Genomic DNA, 15,292 nt, shown 5'->3' with positions numbered 1-15,292 from the left:
ACTTGCCACTAACGTGTGTAAACATGTGTATATTCGGGCAAGTCATGTATACATAACTAAGAGACGGTCTGGGACTAAAAAGTATGAGTGATATGTGTGTGCGTTTCTGCGAAGATGCCAAATTGCAAATAGCGCAATACCCCAAGACAGGATGAATAGCTCCTGCTTCTTTACATGGGTCCATACATAAAATTGTGTGTGTTTAAATGCTTAAATCACAAACGGCGATATGACCTAAATACATGACGTATTGTACATGTTTTTTCACACATGGACCGCACCGCTACGGGTCCATATATAAAGATGTATTCAAGAAAAATATATCACATCTTGCCAACAGGTCAAACAAACCCACGTGATGATGATGTGTTATCTAAACAATTTCATTAGAATATTTTTGAATTTGACTTTCTCTTTTCTTGTGTTTCTTCTCACCTTTTTTCTTTCAGAGACCAGATTGGGTCATTTTTTCTATAATAAGGGCCCACTCAGCCCTTTAACGAATAGACTAGCCGATTTTTGCCTGTCTATTCTAGGAAAGTAGGCATATTTATATACCAGGGGCCTCATTTATGAGGCCGTGCGTCACTTTTACGCCGCCGGTGCGTCACTTTTTGTGACGCATCGGCAGCGTAAAACATGCCTCCTGTTGCGCACTATTTACAAAGTGACGCATCTAAGCAGATGCGTCACTTTGTAAACCCCTGCACCACATTATACTTGCGTCAGGTATAATGTATGCAGAGGGGGCGTTCCCCCGCAAAAAGCCTCGTAATATTGACGCAGTGAAATCTATGAGATTTCACTGCGTCACTTTTAGGACGCTGTTGCGTCAAAATCTTGCGCCTGCCTCACAGCAGGCGTAAGACTGACGCAAGCCCTTTCACATGGGTCTTTCCCCATGTGAAAGGACGCATTGCTGGAGTTGCCTCACTTTTGTGACACACTCCAGCAATGCGTCACTTTTGCGCTTACAGATACGTAAGAAATATTGACGTATCTGTAATTCCTGCGCAATGATGCGTCCTATTGTAAATATGACGCATTATTGGGGTCGCAAGGAGGTCGCAATGAAAAGTGACTCATCGCTGATTTCTCACAGCGATGCGTCACTTTTCATAAATGAGGCCCCATTAGTTTAACAAGTGCAGTAGGGATCAATAGAGGTCCTGATGGGTTAGGCACAGGGTTCTGCTTAACGAAATATGTCGACCAAGTAGGTTATAATTAAAAAACCTACCACAAAAACCCCCTTTTTTAACATTTTCAGGTAGAGAAGTGAATACAATTTTTTTTTCTACTAGCCAGGGAATTTTTAACATTTTTATTTTCCACAATTTCACAGTATCCCTTCACTCCCTAGCACTCACATTGTTTCACGCACCACACATAGCCTATCTTCATTACAACAAAGTGCTCCTGCGTAGTCCATAGGTAGTAGCACACCCCACCCCGTAGAGGGACAGGAAGACCCCCATGATGAAGCATGACACTATGGGAATTGTAGTGTCTGAGGGGTATTTTAAAAACACATAGTGCTTTTTCCTTGTCATCCACAAGGACTAGCAACAACCACTGTCTCATCTCACTATAACTAAAATAAAAACATATAAAAATGATTTGATAGAATCTCATTGATTGTAGAACATATGTGCTGGAGGTTGATTCAATCAAATTACCTCTACCCTCCCTCTCTTGATTAATTGTAATCCCAAGCTTATTCAGGATGTTAGCAAAATTGATTTGAAGTTGAGATATGCCACCACAAAGGAACATGACAGAATGGAAAATATAAGTAAAAAACAAAGTGTTAACTATTGCCAACTCCCTTCTGTGTTTGGTATACAAATATATCTGCTCCTGGATGGAAAACCCAATACAGATTTTATCTAACAAGGCTTAGACTTGACAAATTGCATTATATAGTAGCGTTTCCAAGTATGGAAAAGTGGTCCTATAAATTTAAAAATTGTCCGTGTGACGGAAAAACCCCACAGCCTACTTTGCATTTTTTATTGTTCTGTAGTTTTTGTACTGAGATCAGGAAAAGATTTTTAAAACTATTATTTCTGTCCAATAGAATTTACCAGAATAAACATGCTTTTTACTGTCTATGTCATATGAAAAATTTCAAAACTGCGTGTTCTGTAATTTCTTTTATACAAAGGGCAATTAAGATTAGAAAATATTTTTATCACTTAGATGATTTAACATATGAAGAGCTTAGTGATTGAATTTAATCAAATTATTTAAAATGCATATTATGTAATTTTTTTGCACATGGGGACGTTTTAGAATGTGTACTTCGTATTTTTAATCTGATGAATAGAAAGACATGAATTATTGGTATTTTACCATTGTAAATATTTGAAAATGTTTATTTTAAATTGCTTACTGTAATTGTTGAATGCTTTTATGGTGGTAGAACTTACTCTGAATAAAGCTGATTTGACTTCACTTGAATCCTCCCTCACCATGACCCGCCAGATCAACTCCGTTGCCTCCATCCGTTTCAACTGCCTTCGCATCTTCCGCAAGACCTTCAAATGGATACCCCCTGAATGCAGAAAGACCTTCACCAACGCACTCATAACCAGCAGACTGGACTTCAGCAATGCCCTTCATGCCGGAAAAAACAGACCTCTTCTGCGCAAGCTCCAAACCATCCAGAACACCGCTGCCAGACTCGTCCTCGGGACCCACAGCACGAACACCTGGCCCAATACCTACGAGACCTCCACTGGCTCCCCGTTGAGAAAAGAGTAACATTCAAACTGCTCACCCACGCCTACAAATCCCTCCACAACATCGGACCCAAATACCTCAATGAGAGAGTCTCCTTCCACGTACCCAAAAGGAACCTCCGCTCAGATGACCTTGCCCTAGTGGAACCCCCCGCATCCTCAGAAGCAGATCAGGTGGAAGAGCCTTCTCCTACGTCACATCCAAGGCCTGGAACAAGTTTGCAGTCTACATCAGATGCGCCCCCACCCTGCATACCTTCAGGAAGAACCTCAAGACCTGGCTTTTTCGACAACTGCATTCTCCCCCCAGCGCCTTGAGACCCTAACAGGTGAGTAGCGTGCTTCATAAAACCCTGATTGATTGATTACACCTTGGTATATGTATTTAACACTCATAAACTCTTAAAAAACACTCAGTCACCGGACGATGTCATCAGTGGTGTCATTTGAGATGTCATCAGTGATGTCATTTGAAATGTCACGAGTGATGTAATGTGTGAAGTCATAAGCAGCGCATTGCTTGGGGTGCGAGTTATAGTTAATTTAGCGAACTATAACTGCTAAATTTCATTGATTTTGTACAAGTGAAACCTGAACCTAACTATAACGTTGCTGTAACCTTTGGTTTTCTCAATGAATTTCTAAGGTTTTTTAAATCCATTTCCGAACATTAAGATCCCTGTATATTTATATATATTAGCTACTGGTGCCTGCCAGTAGGTAGTAATAATTAAGACCATGTTGTCACTGGAAAGCCTTGTTTTGCCTATAACGTTGGGACTGATTGACGAATCTTCCGAAAATGTTCAAAACCTTTGCTACATTGTGTTCAGTTGCTGTGTTGAAAGTTTTGGGGTGATCATGCGGGGGCCAAGAAATAAGGGAGTTCCCAAAACACATTTTCCCATAGGGATTTTGAAAATTACTACAGCCCAACTGCTGAATGGAATTACACCAAATTTTACAGAAAGCTAAAAACGTTCAGTAGTTTTAGAGATATTAAAGTTTAACAAATATAGATGCAGAGCCTTGCAGTGGGCTTGCGAATCCACAGTCCCTTTGTTAAATTTGATTGGTTGGCAACACTTCAAACCGGAAGTGTTGGCAGCCAACTTGGGACTCGGATTGAAGCGAGTCCCACAAAAAATGTAAAAAATAAATAAAAGGTGGCAGGGCAGGAATACCTTGACCCTCCAGATATGGTAGTGGGTGGTCCCAAAGGGGACCGTGCCAGGGGTTAAAAGCATTTTTCTTAATTCAATTTTGCCTTTGGAGCCATGCCCCCTTTCTGCATTGCTCTTCGAATGCTCCTTTTGGCACACTGCTGGTTGGGAAATGAAGCCCCTTTAGCTCCAGAGGGTCATTTGGGGCGAACAAGGCCTCCTGTTACCTCCAGTAAGTCCCACACATAGGGATTGCTAAGAGGTCTCCAGAGGCTACACCCCATTTCTCCATCAGTTTGCAAACGCACCTCTTGGTGTACTACTTGTTAGAGGATGAAGTCCCCCTGCCTCCTGAGGGTCCTTGGAGGCCAGACACCCCTCCATTTACTTCCAGTATGTCCCAGGCAATGATATTGCTGAGACGTGGTCAGAGATCATGCCCTCTTTTTCCACCACTCTGAAAACATGCCTTGTGGTGCACTTTTAATTGAGGGATGAGGTTCCCTTGAAGGCTGAGGGTCCATGGAGAACAACAAGCCCCCCTATTGCATCCAATATGTACCAAACTGCTGAGAGGTCATCAGACGCCATGCCCCCTTTCTTCATAACATAAACAGTTTCTGTTTGGCAACACTTGTTATTTTCATACTATTGTTTTTTTAGCATGCAGATGCATTTTCTGCTAATATATAGCACCAAAAAACAGTTTGGGATTCTGTGTAATTACCTGTATTTATGTGTAATTACCCAGAAGTTTTAAGTAATTAAGCAAATGTAAATTAAAGTAATTTTGCACTCCCCTACCAATAATAATGGTCCTACTGATCATTACTTTTAGTGCTTATCATTTTCTCTCTTCTTGTTCTGCAGGTTACTTCTGCTCAGTCCATGCTTTCCATGTCAACAAATCCAGGGCCATATTTATGAGAAGAGTTGAACCACTCCTGCACCATGCAGCATGGTGCAAGAGTGACACAAGCCTAAAACACGATTTATGAAGCCATGCAAGGCCACCTTGCCAGGCCATGAGTGACTCCATAAATCAGGAGCAATGCAAAGCAGCGCAAATTGCTGTGTTGCGTTACTCTGCCCTGGGAAGATGATCCATGGGCATTGCATTGCTGTTCCCACAAATTCCCCGATTTACCAAAAGTGGTAGACCTGGGAAAGCGCCCAAAATATACGCCTTCTCAGGGGAGGCATAATGAGATTATCTTTATTTCTCCTTGTTACTTCCTCTTTCAATGTCTGCTGCATTCTGCAGCATACGTAGAAAGAGGAATGTGTGTCAGGGGATTGTTTTTGTGCAGGAAGGTGTCATTTCCTGCCCCAAAACAATCCTGCAGGCAACACAGACACTCTAGCACCATGGTGCAAGGTTGACTGTTTTGCCTCTAGGCAGCCAAAACTGTGCCTTCACAGGGATAAATGCATGAATTCACTGTATTCTAATAAATATTGCTCAATTCTGACCGTTTTCAGTCATGCAGCGCAGCGCAGCAAGGTGACTTACTGCGCTGCTTGACTTTTTTGTAAATGTGCCCTCAAGTATCTACTTTTTCTTGGTTTGCATCACTTATATCCACACTGATCCTCCACCATCCTCAATGGCTTTGACTCTTACTTCCGAACCCCATTGCCCTCTGCTCTTTCTTGCATTGTACCCTATGGTGATCCCACTTTCACAATCTGCTGCTTCCCATTGAAACATGCACTGTTCTCTTGCAAAATTTTCCCTGCTTCTGCACTTGCACCCAATGCTACTCGACCTTGCGCCAAGCACTGCTCCCCATTGTACTCTTCATTGATTCCTATGCTCCATGTACTAGTTCACCTTGTAGTCTGCGCTGCTTGCCTCTTGTACCACACCATGATGGGCCCTGCACCTGCAAAGGTCTCCTCTTGCACACTAAGCTACTTTTCCTTAATTCTGTTTGTGCTGTACCCCCTAACCTCAATTGCTAATCCCTTTGGTATTTTGTATATGGAAAAGTGTTTGTCAAACCTCACTAACAAGCAGCATAGGTCACAAGGGCAGCAACAGAGCAAGATTTCCATCACAAAACTCACATGCAGGACAGGTGTGCTTCTTCATTCGCAGAAGAGGTACAAAAGCTGAGTTCAAGAATTTACTTTCTATATAAGAAGAAACTTTTTCTGTAGCTAACCATGTTCTACCTAGCTGTGGGAGCAGTCTCCAATCAGATATTGTGAGGAAATGTTTCAATTAAGGTAAGGTGTAATGAAAGATGCAATAATGGAGCACAAGTCCTTTGTCGCGATATCTCTACCACAATAAACAGTGAACCATATAATGTTGTTTCATAGTTTCTCCCTTACTTATGTGTTGTTGATAGTGAAACATTACTGCCTTTTATTTCTTGACTTACATTTTAAGATCTCGTTATATTTTTGTTCCTGTACAGGTTCGACGAACTATCCAATGTGGGTTTTGGGAGCATCTTCAATACATTTATGGTTTCACTGGTAAGTGTTTAAATTGCCTATTCAGTTTTTAAAAGATGCCTCACAGTGGCGAGAGCTAAGAAGTTACAAAAAAAATAAATCAAAAGTCCAGCTGTGACAATTATTCTAATTCTTAAAGGTTATAGGGCCTGATGTATCAAAGTTTTTTTCCCATTCTATATCTATGGGAAAATACTTCAGTACATATTTGCCAGTGATCACAATGTAAAAAAAGAACAATGCACATTTTCTACTTTTCAAATAAAATAATGAATTTAGATTTATACCTTTTTCTTAGATAAACGATTTCAGTTTGAGCAAACACTTTGCTGCAGTGACTGATTATGTATTATCAATCTTAATTGTCTCTATGGTATTTAAGATGTTACATTTAAAACAGGAAATAAACCACAAGGAGAGGATTCCATCTGCGATTGAAAATGCCAAAATTAAGGATTAAGGGCCATATGTAGGTATACTACATTTACCGATTCTAAAATACCGAATTTTGCCAAATCAGTATTTTAGAATCTGTAAATGCTATGTAGGTAACAATTCGGTAAGTATTACCAAATAGGTACGATTCGGTATTTACTGAATCAGTATTTACCGATTCTGTAATTTCCATTCATTCCTATGGTCCTGGAGACCCATAGGAATGAATGGGAATTACCGAATCGGTAAATACCGCTTCAGTAAAAGGGGGAACACATTGATGGGTGGCAGGGTGTCACTTTGACACCCTCTGGCACCCCTGAACAGTGCATGGGCGCACATAAGGCACACATACATGCCCTAGGGGCATGTATGTCTGCCACATGGCACTGTTATAATATGCAAAAAATTGCTTCTTTTAGGGTTTTCGATATTTATCACCAACTTGTAGTTGGTGGTAAATAACGAATCCTGAAATGAGAAAATCACTAATTTGAGTGCTCCCTACATTAAAGATTCGGTAATTTACCGAATCAGTATTTTAAGAATTCATTAATTTACTGATTCCTTAAATTACTGATTCGGTAAATTACCGAATCCGTCTATCTGGCCTCCTACATCTGAAAAGCCTAATACCGGTTGGTAACGGCTGAAATTCGGTAATCCGGTATAAGGCTGCCTACATCTGACCATATCTTTGCTGCAGGAATGTTCTTTAGGCTGGTTTAGAAGTCAATGCGATTTTCAAAGAAGACCCCAAATATGCCTTTCTGAAGTATCAGGTATGTCAAAGTATAGTCACCTTTTTCGGACTATGGGCCCGATGTAGGTAGGGCGTTACCGATCGGTAACGGCCGAAAATACCGATTTTTGGCCCTTACCGATCGGTAAACAGCCATCGAGATGTAGGGAACCAAAAACAGAAAGAATCGGATAGAAAACCGAATCGGAATGAGTACCGAATGGGAAAGAATCCGATACGTACATACCGAAAATCGGATATGTAACGAATCGGAAAAACACCGAATCGGATGCAAAGACCGAATCGGTCCAATTACCGATTCGTTAGTGACACCGAATCGGGAAATCACCGATTCGGTCCAATTACCGATTCGTTAGTGACACCGAATCGGAAAATCACCGATTCGGTCCAATTACCGATTCGTAAGTGACACCGAATCGGAAAATCACCGATTCGGTCCAATTACCGAATCGTTCGTGACACCGATTCGGAAATTCACCGATTCGGTCCAATTACCGATTCGGTACAAATACCGAATCGGACATGATCCGAATCGGAAAACATGCCGATTCGTATGATTCTCCGATCGGGAAATTCCCCGATTCCGACAGTTGGGGAGATGTAGGGAGGCACATAAACACCGAAATCGGCTCAAAATCGGTAGAATTCACTCGGTATTTACCATGGATTGCAATCAGGTGGTAACCAACTCCAACCCATATAAACAGTCCCAAAATGCATTGCAACTTGCAGGATGGCAGCTTTCTATGTCATTGCGAGGCGGCTACGGCTACAGCAGGAAGGACAGAGGGAATGGCTAAGAAATGAACAGGTCTACAGACAGAGGGTAACCCTGTTCATGCTCACTGAGGCTGAGATCCTACAGAGATACAGGCTGGACTCTGACACCATACTTGAGCTCATCAGGGACCTTAAGCCATTCTTGGACCACCACACCCCAAGGGCACACGCCATCCCAGCGCACGTCCAGGTGCTATGCAGCCTACACCTGCTTGCATCTGGCAGCTATCAAAGTGGAGTAGCAGCAGCAGGAGGGGTGAGCCAGAGCAGCCTGTCAAGGTTCTTCCACATATTCCTTGACGCCATGATAGACAGGATGGACCAATACATCTCTTTCCCTGCAACCCACGCAGAACTGCTACAAACTAAAGCTGACTTCTACCAGATGGCACAATTTCCCCAAATCATCGGTTGCATAGATGGCACACACATTCCGATTTGCCCACCAGCGGACACCGAATACATATACCGCAATCGGAAATCTACACACACCATCAACGTGCAGGTGATCTGCAATGCCAAGTGCACCATCACAGACCTGGTAGCAAAATTTCCAGGGAGTACCCATGACTCCTATATATTCCAACAGAGCGGCATATATGCACGGCTGATGGCTGGCGAATTTGGAGAAGGATACCTCCTAGGTGAGACACATCATCAGACCCCCATAACACAAAGTAGGTAGGTGGAATACATGTATGCATGTGTCTAATGTGACCCCTTTCTCTTCCAGGCGACAGTGCATATGCCCTCCGCTCATTCATACTCACCCCCTACCTCAACCCCTCCACACCCAGCCAAAGGAGGTATAACCGGGCCCACATACGCACAAGGAATGTTGTCGAACGGACCTTTGGCATCTTGAAAAGTAGATTCAGATGCCTGCACAAGAGTGGAGGTGCAAGGCAGTATACCCCCATCACCTGCTGCAAGATCATAGCTGTATGTGCAATGTTACACAACCTTGCGGTCAAGAAGGGCACTGAGGTGGAGTTGTCTGACTACGAGGACTATGACGACGACGAAGCTGTGCCACTGACACAGCCAGCTGGGGTGTGTACGCCAAGTGATGGCAGATACAGACGTGAGGAGATCACTGAGAACTATTTCTGACTGAGTACAGATGCAAAGACAGCTAAATGTTGCTTGCAAAAAATCAAATTTTAATAGTGATGCACCACAGTTACAGCACTGATGTGCATCAAAAAATGGAGTATGTAAAATCAAATAAAGTCCAGGGTTCTGGTTTGCTCATCCCCCCTTGCCAGGCTATTTTTTAGCCCGCTTGCCAGACCCACTGGGGTGTCCCTCGGCCCCCTCCGAATGCCCAGCAGCATCAGCGGATCGCCTGGTGCTCCTCCGTGGTTCAGATGCAGCGCTGGCCGGGCTGCTGCGGCTGCTGCTGTCTCCAGCATCACCCAGGTCCAGGGCAGGATTGGAGGCGGTGTTTGATATTATCATGGCCTCCATGGCCGTGGTGATCCTGGCCATCCCCCTAGTGAGCTCAGCCGTATGCTGACTGAGCACAGATTCTTGGTTGGAGCTGCGATGGCACAGTTGTGCGGTCGCCGCTGCAAGGCGGGCCATGGCCCGGTTCAGCACCCGGGCATCCCTCCTGCGTGCAACCTCATGCTCCTCCTGTCTGGCAGATGAGTGGGTGATGGCAGTGGTCAGCCTGCCTAACCCTGCTGCCACCTCCTTGTTGCTGTCCACAACAGCCTGGAAACCCTTCACCAACTCCCCCATCTGCATGTTGTGCTGCAGGAGCTGGCGTTGGCAGGCCATGGTGGATCTGGCCTGTTGGCGCTGGATTTTAACCATCTGTCCCTCCAGGCCCAGGAACACACTGCCCTCCCGTGCTGGTGCAGCAGTGGTGGTGGTGGCACGGCGTCGGGCACTGCTGCTTCCGGCCTGCTGAGTGGGCTGGGGTGCCACTGGTGGGGGTGTGGTGCTGGCCGGTCCCGGAGCCCCTGCTCCCAGGACAGGTTGGACAGGTGGCAAGGCCACGGTTGTGGCAGGAGCTGGTGTAGGCGGAATGGTCTGCCTTGTAGGGGAGTTTTGTGGTGAGAATTGCAAGGGGGGTGTGCTGGGCAGTACTGGTGAGTGCACTGCTTGGAAGTCAATGACCAGGACTCCCTCCATTCCTAGCCCTGGGGTGTCTCCTTCCTCATCCTCCTCCTCCTCCTCCTCCTCGCCAGCCTGGCTGGTGCTCGGCCCTGCGACTGCAGTGTTGGACGTTGCTGCTCCCTCTGCTGTCGCAGTTGTTCCGCCTGATGGGGCCCCTAGGTACAAAGAAGCATTTGTAAACTGAGTGCCGATGTATTAAAGTCAGTACAATTATGGCATTCCACATGTCCTTGCATCTCCTTACACCGTGTCACACTGTTTCCTGTCTTGTGATTCTGCACTGACATATTTGGCTAACTTCTGCTGACTACATGTACCATGATGCTTGTCTCTTGTATGTTGGTGACAGTACAGTGCTGGTGTTTGCCTATGCATTGTGTCTAATGGGGAGGTGTCTGGTAGGGTGTGTCATGATGCGCATGCTTCTTACCTGTAGCTGTGGCTCTCGCAGAGCTGTCCAGGGTCCCGATTCCTACGATACTCTCCCTCTCGATGGTGCTGGAGACAATTTCCTCCAGCTCGGTGAGGGGTGGCGCCGGGTTGTTGCCTCCTCCAGTGAGTCCAGCCTGCCTTTGAATGTCAGCCAGCTTCCTCTTCGTGAGGCTGCGGATGTCGTAAAACCTTTTTTTCAGTTCCTCTATGGACCTGGGGGTGACACCCGCAGCATTCACCTTCTGGGCGATGTCGGCCCAGATTCTCCTCTTGGTGCTGTCTGGCACGTTGAGGGACAGCTTGCCAAACAGCTGGCGGTGCACCCTCACCACCTCCTCAACCAGCACCTGAAGTTCGGTGGTGGTGAACTTGGGCTTCCTCTTCTGGGAGGACTTCTGGCTTCCTGACTGATCTGCCATTTTCTCCTGTTCAGTTTGCAACCTCCTTCTCCCACTGCTGCTAACTGTGTGTGTTGGGCTCAGGCAGGCTTTCCAGAAACTTCCAGAAACTTCTTAATTAGCTGCACCTGCCAGGGTTGCCACTCCCTGTTTGGGTGGGGGAGGGGGAGCCACCTCATTGGCTGAATCGCCTATTGCCGATTCGGCTTTTACCGATTCGGTAATATCCGAATCGGTAAAATCCGATTCGGTATTATCCGATTCGGTAAAAGCCGAATCGGTTCATTCAATGCATTCCTATGGGCTTTTTCGCCATGGGTCTATGATTGCCGAATAGGATTTTACCGAATCGGCTTTTACCGATTCGGTATTCGCCGAATCGGGAATATCCGATTCGGTGGTAGCCGATTCGGTGATTTCCGAATCGTTGTTGGCCGATTCGGTACTTTCCGATTCGGACCGAGCAGAATCGGAACGTACCGAATCTCATTACCGATGCCGACCGAATCGGTATTTTGAAATCGGAAAATCGCGTTTACCTACATCGGGCCCTATATGCTTTTACAAAGTATTGGTTCAATCCTGAGTCCACTTTGTTAACTTGTGTTCCTGACAACTTCATACATGGTAGGATCGAGGGAATGTTCCCAAGGCATCTTCCTAGGACACAAGTTCTAAAAAATCTAAATGGATGCAGTAGGATTAGCATATGCAATCTGTAACGATGTAACATCAAGAACTGTCATACGACGTGATGCCATAGTCTCAGCATATACCTGGCTCTAATACGAATGTATCAGTTTTGCAGTCGATATTTTTAAAAAACGCTGCAAACCTCTGACGATCATGATTAATAAAAAAAGAGCATGGACCATGGAACGCCAAGAATACAAACATCACTGAGCAAGCATGGGTAGTACCTCTCGGTCCTTGAGGACCAGACGGGGAGTCTGACTCACGCTAAACCAAACAGAAGTAATCAGGACGGTAGCAAAGATGAAAATAACAGGGTCAGTTTAATAGATGCTATCCAACAGGCCGTACATCATACTGGGTTTTCCAGTAAATAAATTGAGAAAGTAATTTCTAAAACATGCAGTGATTTAGTGCTTACTGTAGCCCAAATGGGCTACAGCATACACTCTTTAAAAAAGATACCAGGCTATGGGTACCCAGATTTCTATCCTTTATAAATGCATCTTGCAGTAGAAGAACTTCCAGATTCCTGGAAGGGCTCAATAATTTATCCAATACATAAAGGTGGAAATTCAATAAAACTGAACAATAGTCTGATCACCCTGATTGACATTGAAGCCAAATATGTAGCCACCTCATATTGAAGTTCCTTGAGTACTGGTACAATAATTACAGGATCATTCCTCTGAATCAGACATGATTCAGCCAAAACCAATGCTGGCTATTTCAATGTTAATGGATAGGGAGATCCATATGCACTCACTTCTGTATGCCTGTTTCATTGCTTTTAAGGCAGCTTGGGATCGAAACTCAAGAAATGTACTTTGGGTGAAGTTAAACATTTCAGGGGTGGAGATGGAGCTCCTGGGATCAATATAGACACTATACACTGGTTCTTGGCTGTGAATGAGGCTGGGGGATGGGAGCATCCCGTCAAGAAATGTATCACCCCATGAGGCCTAAAAAAGGGTGTGTTTTTGCCACCCCTGCTTTTTAATTTGTAAATCTCTGACCTCACAGGAGAGCTGGATAGAGTCAACTCACAACCCAATTTAGAACAAACCCTTATCCACCTTGCTCTATGCACATGATGTGGTCCTGCTGAGCCGCACCCAAGTGGATTTACAAAAACTAATAAACTCTCTGTTTAAATGTACAAAGCAAAAACTGGCTATGAACCTGAAAAAACTAAAATTATAAACTTGGGGAAATGACAAAAGACCCAGGCATGTGGCGAATGGGAGGGAATACATTCTAAAAGGTGTTGAAATATAAATACCTCAGGGTTTGGCTAGATGCATTATGGATCCTATCTGAAGCAAAAGTCTTCAATACAAAACAAGGCACACACCCTCCAGGCCTCCTTGTCAAATGGAGGGAAAAAGCTGTGGGCGTCTACCATACTGCAGTACATGAAGGGAAATGTTCTGCCACTTCTTTCATATGGAAGCAAAATTAAGCTGGGCAAGACATTAAATTGTTACATACTTTGATAATAAAAAATTATAAAGGTGTTCTTTGCCTCCCAGAATCAGAATGTCCAGCCCAGGTTTGCTTAGACTTTGGCCTCCGCAACAACAGATGTTCAGGAGAAATACATTCATCAAGATGTGTAAAAAAATCAGGTCGGCATAACCTGATACAATTAACAGAATAATATGGAATGATCACAAGAATTCCAGTGGTAAAGCCACCCTTGCTCAATATATGGATACATGTTTGGATGACCTATGTCTCCACGAGGTATGGAGCTTGGGAGCAACCCAGAGCAGGTTCAGGAAAGTTGCGAATGTGAGTGTCTGAGTCTTGGGCACCCAGTCGACAATTAAATCGTGTCTTGGCAATCCGATACCTGTAAGATCTTACCTTCATATAACCATCTGGGTGAGCAGCCGTACCAGGATCAAATTATAAAAGATGAAATAAAAAATGGACTTCTAGCATTTTGTCTTGGGGGCCTTCCAACTTTGGACCATTTCCTGAAGTGGCAAATTCAACTTCCAGAGATACAATTCAGACTTTGTAGGAAAGTGCAGGAAACCCATGTGTGCCCTGTGTTACTCATGCACCGCAGTCGGCTGTTCCGCTAGCAGCTTCTCCTTCAAAATGTATGGACTTGTAATCAGACGGTTATAGCAACCCTGAGCCCATAAAATATATGTTGATCACTGGGCATATCAAGTTAAAACTGCATGAGATTGAAGGCTAAAAAGTATTCGTTTATATGCGCCCATTCACTATGCACCGAACATTCAGGGCTGTCCTATATATGTATTGTATTCACACCATAGTAATGATTTACACTATATATTTTTATCCGTATATACTGCATGCTTTTAAAGTCTCTCGTTCTGCCCTCATATACCTGCACATTCTAATAATTGTGTAATAGCTCTGTCTCTCTATAAGATTAGTTATGGAACAAGGTTAAGATCGAGTCAAAATCTCAATAGAACCTTGGGGCATATTACCAAGCAATAGCGATAATTATCGCTATTGCTTGGTTAGAAACAAACATTTACCGCTGAGCTGCGGCGATTTTTATCGCAGATAAACCTTGGTATTACCAAGGTTTATCACAAATCGATAAAAATCGGCCGCAATGCATGAATTTCGCTGAACAGTCAGCGATATTCATGCATTACCGAGCTAATGCTCTTAGCCATGTTATCCACCTCCCATTGGATAACATGGCTAAGAACTGCTCAGGGCAGGTGTTAGCTTTTGGAGATATTCGCGCTTAGCGCGAATATCTCCAAAAGTTGGTATAGGAGATAGCGATGTTAGCGACTGTTTCCAGTCGCTAACATCTTGGCACTCCCACTTTGCATGTCATTAGTGATAAATATCACTGACATGCAAAGTGGGGCCCAAGATGGTCGCTATCTCCTACTAGCTGTCGCTAACTGGTGTTAGCGACAGCTAGGTAATAGGGAGATAATTTTATCTCAGCTTTCTTGGCTTTTAAAGCCAAGAACGCAGAGATAAACCCCCTTGATAATATGCCCCCTTGTTTTTATATGGCTGCCAATTTTATTTTAATTTATCTGGATGATCCGAGTTTCTTTCACAGTTTTATTATGTGCTCTTAATATTAGTGTTAATTTTCTTCTTAATATATTTATTATTCTTGTTAACAGTCCATATTATAAGGAGTTCTATGTATTCATTCAAAAAGTAATGATTTCCGACATCCAAAGAGGTGTTTATTTATAGAATTTCATACTGCATTTTCGTTTTCCACTTTTACGTTAGATTTAAGCATTGAAAACATGTTTACATATTAAT

General features: G+C 43.9%; 1 protein-coding gene across 2 annotated transcripts in view; it reads left to right on the top strand.

Moving 5' to 3' along the window:
- Positions 1-15,292, top strand: part of LOC147705953 (uncharacterized) — a 351,159-nt gene that overhangs the window by 201,544 nt on the left and 134,323 nt on the right. For both annotated transcript variants that reach the window (XM_086929009.1, XM_086929010.1), the window contains exon 6: positions 6,334-6,394. In XM_086929009.1, coding sequence (XP_086785135.1) covers positions 6,334-6,394 — 61 coding nt within the window. The remainder of the gene's footprint in view (positions 1-6,333; positions 6,395-15,292) is intronic.

The sequence above is a fragment of the Lissotriton vulgaris genome, chromosome 7 (assembly GCF_964263255.1).
Source record: "Lissotriton vulgaris chromosome 7, aLisVul1.2, whole genome shotgun sequence".
Classification (NCBI taxonomy): domain Eukaryota; kingdom Metazoa; phylum Chordata; class Amphibia; order Caudata; family Salamandridae; genus Lissotriton; species Lissotriton vulgaris.
This window is presented reverse-complemented; position numbering and strand designations above follow the sequence as displayed.